This window comes from Vigna unguiculata, chromosome 8 (assembly GCF_037176805.1).
Source record: "Vigna unguiculata cultivar grain cowpea cultivar isolate G323 ecotype 2 chromosome 8, ASM3717680v1, whole genome shotgun sequence".
Classification (NCBI taxonomy): Eukaryota; Viridiplantae; Streptophyta; class Magnoliopsida; order Fabales; family Fabaceae; genus Vigna; species Vigna unguiculata.
The window spans coordinates 8,277,094-8,291,784 of NC_140799.1; the positions used below are offsets into that span (position 1 = coordinate 8,277,094).

Here is a 14,691-nt window from a genome sequence, read left to right on the forward strand (position 1 = left end):
AGTTCTTAAGTTAGAAAATTCGTTAGAATTAAGTTATTTTTGTCAGTAGTACGCTAACAAGGTTAACACATGATTTCTTCTTTTTTTTAAAGTTTTTTTATAATTTTGTTAAAAATGAAATTGTCACGTGTCAATTTAATATTGTGCCACGTGGTAAATACGGTGTGACGTGGCAATCATAGTTCACGTGTCACTATTGAATGTGAAAAGTTTCAATATAGTATTTGTTATTTTGTAACAATTTGGTCCCAATTTTTTTTTAAAACTGAATTAATTTCATTCCCATACCAAATTTAATTTTTATATAAATTTTACAATGATATTTCTATTATAATTGATATTTTTAATAAAATTAATTTTATTTAAATGTATATTTTGCATTTTTTATTTAAATTTTGTTTTAAATATTTACATATCTATAATTTATAGATAAATGTTAGAGTTGTTTATAAAATAAAAAAACTTTATAAATTCAAATATAAAATTTTAAAATAATTTTATAACAATTTAAAATAAATATATTTATTTAAAATTTTACAATTCAATTTATAAAGTTGTTATTTTTAAATAAACTCTAATATTTGTCTATAAATTATTGATATATAAATATTTGAAACAATATTCAAATAAAGTTCAATGTAAAATAAAAACTTAATCTTGTTAGAAATATCATAGTAACATTTATATAAAGGTAAAATTTTATCTCAATTTGAATAAAGATCGAAATTGATTCAATTTAAAAAATTTGGAACCAAATTAAGACAAAATAACAAACACAATAACTACATCGAGACTTCTCACATCCAATAATGACACGTGGTACATGGCAGTGACACGTGGCACATGACAGTGACACTACTATATCATACTATCTCTGTCATGTGGCACAATGTCAGATTGACACGTGACAATCTTATTTTTTTAAAAGAATTATAAAAAAGATTAAAAAAGAAAAAAATTAAAAAGTAAAGAAAATCACATGCTGACACATGTCACATAGTTGACCACGTTAGTGTACTACTAACACTAACAAAAATTATTTAATTGCAACGAATTTTTCAGAATATGGTCCCAATTGAGTCAAACAATTGAGTCAAATATAAAGAAGGAGACCTCCGGTATGATTTAACCTAATCATTTCAAAGTATAAGTTAGATAATTATTTTAGAAAAAAGTATATAATGTTTTAGTAATTATTATTTTTATTTGGATTTATTTTAGGAAAAATATATAATGTTTTAGTAATTATTTTTTATTTGGGTTTATTTTAGGAAAAAAATCGTTTTTCTTTTCCCTCGTTATGCTTTGTAAAGAAACCCTATTTCAGACTCTTGTTCCCTCCATCACTTACATACCCTGACTTGCACCACTCTGTTTCCCGTTCCTCTGCCGTCAGAGCCACTTCACGCTTTCAAGGTTCACACATGGCTTCCACCGCACCACATGACCAACCGCAATGGGAATTCTCATGGTTTCTCTCTATCTAAACTTTTCAACCAATTTTGTAATTAGCCAGCGTTTTCCATTCTACAAATGGTGATGTGGCATGTGTACATTTACTTTCTTCATGTTCCTTCTCTTTTTCATGTTTTTCGTTATTCTTCTTTTTCTGTGTTGAGAATTCGGAAGTGAATTGTATTTCTTGTTGATGATATTTGTTAAAGTTTTGAATTTGGTTTCTATGTTGCGGTATGTTGCTTTGATACCCTTCTGTGGGGAGAAAAGCTAGAAACCCAATTTTACTATTGGTATATCACAACTTTTTGTGGTTCGTATCTTTAATTCAATTATTTTCTCTTTATTTTATGACTTTCAATCAATTTTGACCAATAATATTACTCTATGTGTTGCTAGCATGTCTTGTCTTGTATGTCATCGATATAATCCCTGTTCAATTTAGGAAATACAAAAGCTATACTGGAGAAGGCACTTGTAAGAGAAGAAAGAAATGGAAAAAAAAGTTAAAATTAGCTTTTTCATAAGTTAAAAACCAACTTTTAAATAAGTAATATGAGAGAACTTCAACAATATAGCTTATATAAGTTTTTTTTTTCTTTCTTATTTTCATATCTCACAGACGATAATTACTTCTTAGAAACATTTTTATTTCATGCTTTGACACATTGCCATTGCAAACTTATGGCTGAAAATCTTGATCTGGGAAAGTAAAAGGACAACTTAGTTTATATGTATACCTCTAATTCTGCCAGCAGGATATTTAGACGCTATAGTAATAGAATAGAGTTTATTGAAGTTATAGAAATGTGTTTGCAATGTTTATCTTCTTAGGTGACAAGTACATTGTGAGGATGTGGAATTAGAAACCTTGATGTATCACATGATGGCAATGGTTCCCAAATCAGACGTTATATTGCTGCCCAAATATATTTCCTGCATAAAAGAAATTTAGTCTAGATGATGTGTATGGATTAACTGTTATATTGAGTTTTATTGCATGTTTTGCGTGAGGACATATATTGATTAATAGGAATTATGATATTGATTTAGTAAGAAGATAAAAGTTGGAGAGGACCTAGGACAGAAGATTGTAGTAACAAGGAACTATGTAGAAAACAACACTTGAAATTCCTCTTGCCTTCTAACTGTAAAAGTATGAGTGCATGATGAAACCAAGTTATGTGGATAGGTTTTTAGAGGATAAATTTATGGCTGATTCATAATATTAGGAAAAGAAAATATTTAAAAATTGGAAAGTCTTCCTACCCCACAAAACTTTAAATTCTCAACTAACATATTGAGAAAGATGTGATTCATTGTTGACAAAAGGTTTGTTAATATTAGACTTAAAATTTTTGAGTTTTTGTGCAGTCATGTCTGGACATTTTAGATTGGCATTTCGTAGCTGTTGCATTTGACTTCATTGTGTATCCTCTTTGTTATTGGGCTACTAATGAAATTAAAGTTAGGACTGGAAATGACCAGGAACAAGAACTAGTGTGAGTTTTATTCAATTTCAGAAGGGCAATAAGTCGAAATTCTAACAAAAGGCAACCAGAGCCCTAGGCTTCTCAGAGAAAACTACTGTCAGCAAATTGATTTTAGTCGATCATGCCTGTGAGGCACTCATCCGTACATTCATGTTACCTTCCTAACCAATCTGTGTAGTCAGCATAAGAAGTTTCCTTTACTTATTTCTTTTTCCTGCCTTTTGGAGTGAATTACCCAAATCATAAAGCTTTCTTGTGCTTTGCACTGCCTGAATAAAATAGTTGGCCCAAGTTCTGTTTTTAGGCCAGAACTTATTATTAGTAAGCCAGATACAATCAAAATCTCAAGTTTATGAACTAATCAGTTAAATATTTATGGTAAAATGTTTTTGTTTTTAAGAATCATCTGATCTAGTGAATATATGTACATTAATTGTGTATAAATTTCTTGAACTTAGTAAGCCAAATGCAATCAAAATCTCAAGTTTATGACCTAATCAGTTAAATATTTATGTAAACATTTTTTTGTTTTTAACAATGTTCTGATCTAGTAAATATATGTACATTAATTGTGTGTAAATTTCTTCAACATAAAAGATTCACTGCCACGAGAAAAACTTGCTTAGAAAATTCTGAGATTTCCCTTGTGTACTGAAATATTGACAAACATGTAATTAACGGAATGACAATTACAGTGACATGGAAATGGATTTTGGATCTGAAGAGAACGCTTCCATTGTGTATGCTACCTTAGCAGTTGATAAAGAGGTAATTGTCTGGGCACATGATCTATCCAATGTTTTACCAATTATTTTCACCTAGTTTTTATATAATTATGCGCCTTTTGCAGTTGCAACCTGATAAAGTAAAACGAGGCATGTCAGTGTCAGATGGAAAGCTGTCAGTGTGAGTATCCTCTTGAGTATTAATAGTTGACTGTTTATTGTCAGTTTAGTGAAGCTTCATTTGCTGGTTAAAGCAATTAATGTTATTAGGTTATTAAGAGTGAATGAGATATAAAATACGTAGTTTTGGTAACTCAAGTGAAGTTTGCAATTAAGTTTTAGCCATCAAATTTGGGTATGAAATGTTAGGTATAGATGCCTATCTATTTGCATCATGTTTGGGTTAATTGCAATTTTCTCATGAAGATATTTTGACTTAACTACAATTTTAAATATCATCTGCAATATGTTAGGCGTTAATGTTGGTCTCTTTTACCTAAAAGGATTCATTTACTACTTTCATTAGTTAATTTAGCTTAAAGGGCATGCTGAATGTGTAATCTTATTCAGGCACTTTGAGGCAACAGAAGCCAGATTTCTGCGGGCATCATTTAGTGCTTTTGTAGATGTCCTGACGCTAGCCACAAAAACTATTGAACAATTTGGCCAAGAAATGAAGTTGTGACATCTCATTATCTATTGAATATTTGGTTGTTGAAGTGTACTATTAACTTCTACCGTCTAAATGTAACTGTATTTGTTTCTTTCAAGTTGGAAAAGTGTTCACATTGAGTTTTGAATTTTTATAGATGATGTTTAAAGTGTTTAGTACATAATATGCTCGGTAACTCCAGTAATGTACTTGTATTTACTTTCAATTCCTGGACGATAGTTGGTGGCACAGGTGAAAATTGTTTCCTGAAATTTAGAAAGTTGTTGCTATAGTGCGTATAGAAGGAGGTCTCATAATGTGTAGATTGACATATTTATAGGATGTAATGTTCATATACCTGTCTACAACATTTTTACATAGTAATTTAATAACAATTAACTCTTGGTATGATTTCTAATATAAAAAAATCACTCTTCGTGCTGGTATCATTTCCTAGATATTATTGTAAAAGTCGACAAACGTATTGCAGTAGTTTGTCATTTTGTATTATTATTAATGCACATAATTTTATTTCAATCTTAATGCAAAATTTAATGATATTAAAAAATATTTTCATTTCGGTTTCAATTATTTTACATACTATAGTAATGGATCGGTTTGTTTTCTTGTGATTTTAGCAAATGGACAGGTTTATGTTTATTTTAAAGATGATTAGTTTTCTGTTTCTCTAAATCAAACTTTACTTGGTTTTTAAATGTGATTTTTCCGGGAGTTATTTATGCTAAATATATGAAAACTAGTGTTGTTTTCTTTTGTATACATTTAGTGTGCTTTAGGAAGCAATGATTAGAGTGTATTAATTGTGTTCGTTTGGGTATGAGAGGAGGAGTTTGGGAGCAATGAACAGTGGGATTGTTCCTAAATCTCATCTCGTAATATTTGTGGTGATTTGAGAGTGACCAACGATCATTTACTGAATTATCTTTCTATCAATTCACATTTTATGCACATGCTACCACATGTGTCGTGGTGTGTTGAGTTTGTGGAAATGGAGAAGAGGTCATCGTTCATGGTGAAGAACCCGTATCAATAATGGAGGAATGATGGTTGGTTTTGTGTAGGTCCATGGTAACAAAAATGAAGAAGACGAAGCATTGGAATCAAATATGGAACATGTTGGAACGATTCTCAAATATTGTAGAAGGAGACGAATTGTTATGGAGAGAGATGGAACTGGTTCTTTATTCTAGTTTGGTTATGTTGGGAATGATTCCTTTCATCATGGATCGATGCCATGCTTGTGGCATGTGGTTATAAATGATTTCCTCCATCATGGATCTCATTCCATGTTTTTACCATGGGCTTTGGAACGATTCCCTTTGTTCAAATTCGATTCCATGCAATTTTTTTTACTTCTACTTTTGTTTCTCAAGAAGTGGAGTGGCCTTGGAGGATTATTTTCATACCAAATACATTGTAAATAAATTATTTGTCACCAAAACATTCAATATGTAAATATTTAATTTATTGTCGTATGAAATATATTGTTTTTTTTTTAAAAAAATTATATATTTTTTTAAAATTTCATTGATTCAATAAAATTTTAAAAAATAATTATAGCCTATTTAGATATTAATTTATATTAACTTTTAACATCAAGGACAATTTGATAATCTTACTTTTATATTTATTAACTTTTTTTAATCTATCACAACACTACAATTAGACATGTCAAATTGACCCATTTCTCATGATTTGGCCCTGGCCCACATGGGTTGGGGTTAGAAAAGCTTACAGGGCCAAAAAGCCCCTTATGGGAAAAGTCCACAAGACCCAAAAGTCCACAAAAGTCCTGTGATATAGGACCAGCCCATGGGCCTTTTTTTTTTAAGAAAAAAATATTCATTATGAATACAAAAAAATAGAAATAACTGAAAAAAAAAACCACAACAAAACAACATATGCATCTTCCCTATTTTGCATCTATATGCACTGTAAACAACATGACACTCATTGCACCGTAAACAACAAAAAATATTCCAACATTGACATTGTAAAGTGCACAAAAGCACGAGAAAATTGACTAAAAGGTAGCATCACCAACCATCCACATTTATATTGTTAACACATTCTTGTGACATTTTCTGAACTACCATGCCACAATTTGTAACCTCGCCACAGTGGATTTTAGCATCAGTTAGTCTACTTCAACACCCATAGATTTGGCACAGTTCTGAAAAGCAGTAAAAAAATGCATGAGGAGACCAACGCATAAAATAATTTATCCACTGCTTCCAATTTAGTTTCACTGTTTTTCTTAGAAGTCTTTATGAGAAAATTCCATCCAAACATACCCTTATTAAATGTCCTATTTTTTTTTTAAACAAACAATTAAAACTTGTCTTTAAGAAGCATGTGAAATAATAACTAAATAGTCTTTGATTAGTACAACAACTAAATAGAAAAAGTTAGCAATTATAACCTAACTCTAAATTTTGTTAAATATATATTTTACTTCCTTAAAATTTGAAACATTAATATTTTAATCAATGATGGTAAAGCTAGAAACATGTTGATATATTAATTCAAAAATTATAATCAAATAATAACAAAAGTTCCTACGATCTATGACTTAATTTACAAGATCACAGAAAATATACAGAGCAAACAAACATGAACAACAATCTAGCATCATGGTTTTCTTTTAGAAATCTGGCATCAATTATTTACAACAATATAGAATATGGCCAGACTCATAGATCTTATGGAACTACTCTTCCATTGTAAAACTCCAATTGCTTCATGCACCCACCTAATCAATGCTTCACAGACCATCATAATAACCACCAACACTTATATGAGCTCTGCTCATAGGAACACCTCTTGCTGCAGAAATTACATTGTTTAACTTTGTTGCATTACTAGAAATTAGAAAGCTTAAGTTCAATGCATTACTAGACAAATCTATTGTCTTAAGTCTAGAAAGGCTTCTTATTTCATTTGGGGTAGGTCATCTAAGTTGGTTATGACTGAGAGAAATCTCAATGAGTTCACTCAAGTTTTCCAAAGAAGCAGACTTTGGAGTTATAATCTAGGATGAAATTTTGGAGCCGAAATACGTAGCTCCTCAAGCTACCACCCCATGAGTTATAAAAGACCTTGAGAGATTGTTGTGTTGAAGAGATAATTCTTACCCGGATTAACTACCTCTATCGAAATGTTCTTACCCGGATTAATTACCATGCATTTATCCCTTTTGTTCACAATTCTAAGACCTAGTATTTTTCACTTATTATTGGGCTGTGAAGAGAAATCATGTTTTTCTTCTCTCATTAAGATATAGCCAAAAGCAAAATGACCTAGTCCATATTAAGAACGAAATACAAAATTGGCAAAACAAAAAACCTTCCAAATTTAATATTATGGTGGTTTTTCTACAAGACTACTCTAAAGCCTAGCTCTGCATTGTGACACCAAGATAACATGTGAAATTTATTTTAAAGATAGCAGAAACAAAACATGTTATAGACTTGGTGTGATGCCAGGATCTCACCTTAATTTCGATAGCAATGACAGTTTTTAGTTGAACAAGTTCACTTAATTTGAAGCCAAACTCCTTAGTATGAGAAAGCACAAGTTCACCGTGTTTAATATCTCTAACAAACATAAAGGGTCCACTGCCCACTCCTTCATGAAGCCAAACTTAGTAGATGCTTCGTCAACCATCGTGGGCTACTATCAGAGGCTACAAGCACAACCTGCATAACGTACACAACACAAATAATGTAATGTATATCATAATTGCAGTCCCCTAAATTCAAGAAAAAATGCAAAAAGGATAACGCAAATAATGTACTCTATATTAGAATTGGAATCCCCAAAATTGAAGAAAAAATGCAAAAAGGGATTTGTAGTCAAATTTCAAAGAGGTATTAGTCACACACAAAAGGATTACCTCTGATATCACTTTTTCGTTGTATGCTGGCGTCAAGCTCCGCCGTAGATGATGGCAGTTTGGGAAGATATTGTCTTGAGCTTGGGCGAAAGAAATTTAAGAAGAAGAATAGTTTTGAACGAAGATGTATTTCCCTTGTTTTTTGAACAAAGAGTTATCTGAGGGGCTGACCTGGTCCTATCTTGTCCCAACCCACCGACTTGAGGGCTTTGGAGGCAAGAGACTTTGAAAAAGCCCCCTCATAAATGGGCCACCAAAATGGGGCCTAGCTCTATAGGGGGCCAGGGTCAGCCCAGGGGCTGAAATAAAAGATGGCAGCTCTAACTACAATCACTCATAAACTTCACTCCTAAATTTATCCATCACCACCTTTAAATCCCTTAAAATAAACAATACCAATTTTACTCTCAAATCCACATAATTCCTTCCTCTCCCTCTCTTCCCTCAAATCAATCCTTAACGTTGTGTTTGAATGCGCAAATTTACTATTACTAAGAGTTAGCGACGATGCATAAACGATTGAATTTTGCGTTCACATGTAAGGATTTGCAGGAGGGAGAAAGAGCTAATTTGCATGATGAGCTCAATATTCCATCTCATTGATAGGAAGAGATTTGAGGGAAGAAAGAGCTTTACAAAATTAGTCCCATTGAATCTGATTTGTGAATAATGAGTGAAAGCAAAGACCAAAGGAAATCGATTTTAATAAGTATAAAATCAATCCATACACATATATTTTGATATATCGATTCCAAAAAATAAGGAATCGATTCCATGCTAGAATGGAAAGTAAATATTACTTGTTATTTAATTTTTATAAAATAAAATTTCTCTAATTATTATTTCTTTTAATAACAAAATAATAATAATATTAATATTAAATAAGTATATTATATTATTAATAATAAATAATAATAATGAAATTAATAATAATTATTATTATATTAATAACAATAATAACAATAAATAATAATATATTAATTTTATCTGTAAGGGCAATTTCGTCTATAAAAGATTGAAGAACCGACTACTATCATAAGTATTTGGATAATTTCCTTGAAATTTTTTCACTGTAAGTTTAGGTTATTTTGTCACAGAATTTCTTAACATGTAGAACTAAATGCTAGAATGACACATTTTTACAATTTTATGTAACTCCTATTTGTGAGACACAATGTGACAAAATTTAAATGTATGTAAATCAATCCTTACAAAATTCATCTAAACCAAAGAATAACACAATTTCTTAATCTTAATTTCTTCTAGTTCTACTTCTACACCAGACAACAGTTTGTCATATTTTATATTCAGTGCTTCTGAATAACCCTGAGCTTTGCACTTCTACTTCTGCGGTTCAATTTTTCTTCTTCTCCAGATGGTGTGATTGGTCTTTTTGTGAGAATTGTTCCATTTGAACCATGTATTACTTGCTTTATCCATGCTTCTTTTTCTTTGATTTCATCACTAGTCTTCCTCAAATCACTGTTCAGGCTCTCCCTTTCTTCCATATCTTCGCCTCCTTTGACTATATTAAGAAATGTCTGCTTCACAATTCTGTCTTCAAGACTGTGAAAAGATATGACAGCAAGTCTACCCCTTGGTGCAAGGCAATCAAAACAAGAATAGAGGGAATCCTCAAGTGTCTTCAGTTCATCATTAACAGCAATTCTCAGAGCTTGAAAAACCCGTGTTGCTGTTTTTATCCAACCTTGTCTTCCACCTATTACAGTGAAATTGAAGTTTGAACATGGACAATTAATTACAGTTCACACCTTCTGATGAAACAAAAGGTAAGAGTGAAAAAAATGTTATAACTCTCTTTGAAAGTTAGCATACATGAATATCAGGAATGACATAGTTGAGAACATAACAGAAACATATGTGATGATCGATTAATGGCATGCACGAGAAGTGATGTTTATAAGTTAAAGAGAACACAGAACTGCAAAAAAAGAAGCCTGGAGAAGGAACTACCTTTCATTGGAGGAGTCACACGCTTGATAAGATCTAGCAAATCAGTGGTAGAGTGAAATCCACCGTGTAATCGGGCATTGACAATTTTCTTTTGCAGGGTTCGCCAATTACTTTCTTCTCCATATTCTCTTAGGATACGACCCACTTCAGAATCTGGCCAGGAATTTAATATGTCCTCTGCTTTAAGACTTGCCTGTCATAGGCCTGTGCATCAGTTCAATAGCAAAGAAAAAGTATGTATTACTCATCAGCAAGCGGTCAACTGGGTATAATTACACGAGAAACTAGTTCGCCTTGATTACCGAAAACAACAACCATAGTGTGGTAAAAGAGGAAATAGGCACATTTTGACAACAAGAAGGATTAAAGAAAGCCATCAAACGAGTTTGCAGCATTGATTACACAGATAACTTGGTACTACAGATCATATATCTAAACTTCTAGAGAAGGTATTTTAGAAATAAATTTTACTCCTTTAAAGAAAGAGGGACACTTTAGAGAGAGAATTTTAACAACTCTATGATTTGGTGCATATGTATGCAGCGGAACTTTGTTACAATCGCTGCCATTAATTGAATAATCAATTGGCTATAACTCCATATTTGGAACATATGCATCACTTTCTTTAGAGAAACCAAACCGTTTAGAAATAGCAACTTGGATTGAACCATCTTAACTTTGCGAGGAGACAACAAAAAAAATGGGCAGACAACATTAAACAACATATATTTGATGCCATCCCGGCAATTTTGAACCTTGCAATTATTATGTCAGCAACAACATTACATGTAATGCAATACAAAAACAAACAGCTTCCACCATATCTACTGATCCCATTCTTTATCAAAAGAGCTTAAATTTCACAGAGATACAAAATGCCTGAGAAACTATACCTGAGGATCCATCCGCATATCAAGGGGTCCATCACTGAGCACACTGAATCCTCTTGCAGGATTGTCTACCTAAAACCAAAAATACATAAGAAAAATCAACACTAGTGCATTTGGAATATAGCTTATTTAAATTTTCTTTGGAATGATGACATAAGCACCCCTGTAAGTGCTTTAGGAGTGTTTATAAAAACAGTTTATATTTTCATAAGTTAAATTTAGCCTATTTCAACAAAATCTCTTGGATAACTTCAAAACAATTAAACCTTATTTCCTCTTTGCTCAAAGAAATAAAATAAAACAATCCTAAAATGATAAACATTTATTCTTTAAAAGCTTAATTAAGTTGTTTATCCAAATGCACCCCGAAGTCTGAGATCCAAAATACTCAAGCACTTATCCATGTACTGTCTTAGCAATTGCAATAGCGGCCAATTGTAATTTCAACAAGTGAGCAGCAATTTGAAACCACAATAGCTGAAACACAAGTGTGCAGGTAAATTAATGAAGGGTATGATGATCCTCTTTGAATAAACTTCTCAACAGACACTGTAGAAAATATGTGAATTAAGCTTCTTGTATAAACTAAAAATTAGTGTATACGTAAGTTACAATAACGTTTTTGGAGAAACTAAGGGTATGTTTTGGATAAACTTATCCACAAACACTTACAATGAAATAAATTTCTCATGTGTTAAAAGTAGTCTATGCATAACCTAAAACTAAGTTTTTAAAGATAATTTTAGCTTATAGAAAAACTTATTTCATCTTTCATTCCCATTTTCTTCTTCTGTAAGTATTTTTTAGAAAAGTTTATCCAAACATATCCCAAATAAGAGAACTGATATGAATTAACTTATACATAAACTGATTTGAATTTATAGGAAAATTTTTATTTCATTTTAACTTCTCATTTTTTGACGTGCTTATCAACAAGTAAATCAAATATGTCCTATGCATATTTGGTTGTAGAACAAACCTGCATAGATGACATTCCCAAGTCCATTAAGATCCCATCAACACCCATGTGTAAGTCTGAGATTTCTCTAAGCACAGACTTCACATCCCTAAAATTCCTCAAAACTGTAAAAGCTTTGACATCACCACTTAAGACGGCATCAAGGCGTGGTTGGGCAATGTCGTGTGCAGCAGAATCCACATCCATCCCCACGAAAAACTTCATCTCAGGATGACCCTTGATCACCTGTTTCAATTCATTTTATTCCATTTCTCAGCCCTTCAACAACACCCAATGAAAATTCCACAAATTTCAAAAAGGTGAAACATTCCAGTTAGTTCCTATAACGAATTATTACTTCACTCACTAAAACCAATCTCAATTTACACTAAAAAACTTATTAAAGCTGTCCATATACATTCACATTTGTAAACCTATTACTGATTTGATTCTTCCCACCATCACCCCTAATACACATTAATTTGAAGGAACCCCTAATAGATTATTAATTTGAGTGTGCATACTTAAGATGGTTTCTATCCAAGTGACACATTTGTAATTTGATCCTTGAATTATAGGAGCCAAATTGAGAATGCCCTACACTTGTAGGGGTCAAATTAAGAATACTACTACATGTATAGTTATTAGTGACCAAACTAGAAATAGCTTTACACGTACAAGAACACGATTAAATTGAGAAGGCTCACCGATCTTTGGATAACTTCTTCTAGAAACACTTTAACAAAAAGAAATCAGAAAAACAAAAGAAAAAAGTTTCTCCATGAACTAAAATCAGTTTATTTACAAATTAAAAATCCGATCTTTGGCGAAACTGATAAAATAACAAATAAAGAAGAATAAAAATACTAACGGCGGTGGAGTGACCGGCAGCGCCGAGGGTGCAATCGACGAAGGAGGTTAAGGAAGCGGCGGAGAAGACGTCCATGACTTCGCCCAGCATGACCGGAATGTGCGAGAACTTGGTGGCGGTGTCGATGTCGGAGTGGTTAACGTTGCAATGGTGAATTATGGCGTCTGGGTTGAAGTGTTTGTCGGAGCGTGTTCTGCGCTTTTCTTTGGCCAAGCCTGCTTTTGCATTCTGTATCTTGTGGTTTGAGGTGGTGGCGGTTGAACGAGAAAGCAGAAAGGCATTGGTGCGGTAGATGAGTTTCGGTTTGAGGGATAGTGAAAGGAAGAGTGAGGATGATATTTTGCAAAGCTTCGCCATTTTTGTGATTTGGGAACACACCACAACGATCCCACTATTCACTCATTCCTCAACTTCCTTGCTTCTTCAGACCTAAACTCCGCCTTGTGCCAAAAGCTGTCTTATCGTCTTAAAAGGTTGTAACTAAAATAACAAAAAATAAAAATAATATATTTATCTCTTAAGTTTCCAAACTTATATGAATTTTTAAAGACTTTATTTAATAATTTCTCAAGTGATACAAGAGTGAGTGATTTTTGTATTTATTTCAACTCATATGTATCGATTTGAGAGTAACGATAGATAGATAGTCATCTTCGAGCAGAGGAGATTAGCATGGAAAGATAGGTGATCTTATGTGCAATTATGCAAGTGTCTCTGCTTTTTTAACTCGTTTTTATGGCACATATGCAGCATAGAGTTTTGGCTATTCACGTCCCTTTGCTTTGTTAACCATGGAGGTATGTTCATTATTGAATAAGCCACTAAAAACCTAAGAATGGAATGGTCGGATCTCATAATTAATTTACGAATTAATTATATTATATTATTTATTTAAAATATTATAATAGGATAAATATGTTTTAATAAAATTATAAAGATCTATAAATTATTGTGAAAAGTTTTAATAAAATAAAACAAAATAAAAATAAAATAAAGTCTGGTCTTATTTTGATAGACGTTGGTTTATAAAAAGGATTAAGATTCTATCTCTCACCATAATGTTCTTTCACAATAAATCATTAAGAAGTAAAAAAAAAAAGAGTGAGAAAAGAAAGGAGGACGTAAGATAAAGAGATAAATTGAAAAAGAAAGTTAACGAACAGAGATTGAAGAGCTATTCTCAATAAATCTCTCATGGATAATATCTATTATCTATTATGATTTATGTACATGAATGTGTGAGACTCATGAATATTAAGATTTAGAGTAGTCTTCTAGAATGAATTATTATTTCATGAAAACTACTAACTAATATGCACGTGGTATCAGAGCATGTATTATTAGATCTATAATTCTCCTATATGGTTTTTTTCAAATTATGTTTTGTTTTTTTCAAATTATGATAAACCCTAACTATGAATTTAGGAATTTTTATGAAATTATTATGAACCCTAATTTATGTTCTTGTCCAATTTTCAAGAACCTAAGTATTAGGTTTTAGGATTTTAATTTTCTTCCGCTACTGGTTGATTTCAAATTTTGAAATCGCTTTATATGTATGATGAAATTATGATGATTTTTATGAAATTATTATGAAACTTAATTTATGTTTTTTGTCCAATTTTTAAGAATCTAATTATTATATTTTGGGATTTTAATTTTCTTCCGCTGCTAATTGATTTCAAATTAAAATTGTGTTATGTGTATAATGAAATTATAATTGAATCACTACCTTGTTAATTGATTGAATTGTTGAT

The 14,691-nt window shown here is 31.6% G+C and overlaps 2 protein-coding genes across 2 annotated transcripts; one reads left to right on the plus strand and one right to left on the minus strand.

Moving 5' to 3' along the window:
• The first annotated feature begins 1,303 nt into the window (after positions 1–1,303).
• On the plus strand, positions 1,304–4,629 carry LOC114193589 (transcription factor). The gene is made up of 4 exons (XM_028083453.2): positions 1,304–1,471; positions 3,644–3,716; positions 3,799–3,854; positions 4,244–4,629. The coding sequence occupies exons 1-4, from the start codon at positions 1,425–1,427 to the stop codon at positions 4,356–4,358; spliced, it is 291 nt and encodes a 96-aa protein (XP_027939254.1). The 5' UTR covers positions 1,304–1,424; the 3' UTR covers positions 4,359–4,629.
• A 4,733-nt stretch (positions 4,630–9,362) lies between these two features.
• LOC114193266 (mraW methylase family protein) lies at positions 9,363–13,404 on the minus strand. Its single transcript, XM_028082994.2, has 5 exons — positions 12,935–13,404; positions 12,085–12,309; positions 11,109–11,177; positions 10,216–10,408; positions 9,363–9,961 (listed from the first exon to the last, which is right to left on the minus strand). The coding sequence occupies exons 1-5, from the start codon at positions 13,289–13,291 to the stop codon at positions 9,549–9,551; spliced, it is 1,257 nt and encodes a 418-aa protein (XP_027938795.1). The 5' UTR covers positions 13,292–13,404; the 3' UTR covers positions 9,363–9,548.
• Between the last annotated feature and the right edge of the window lie 1,287 nt (positions 13,405–14,691).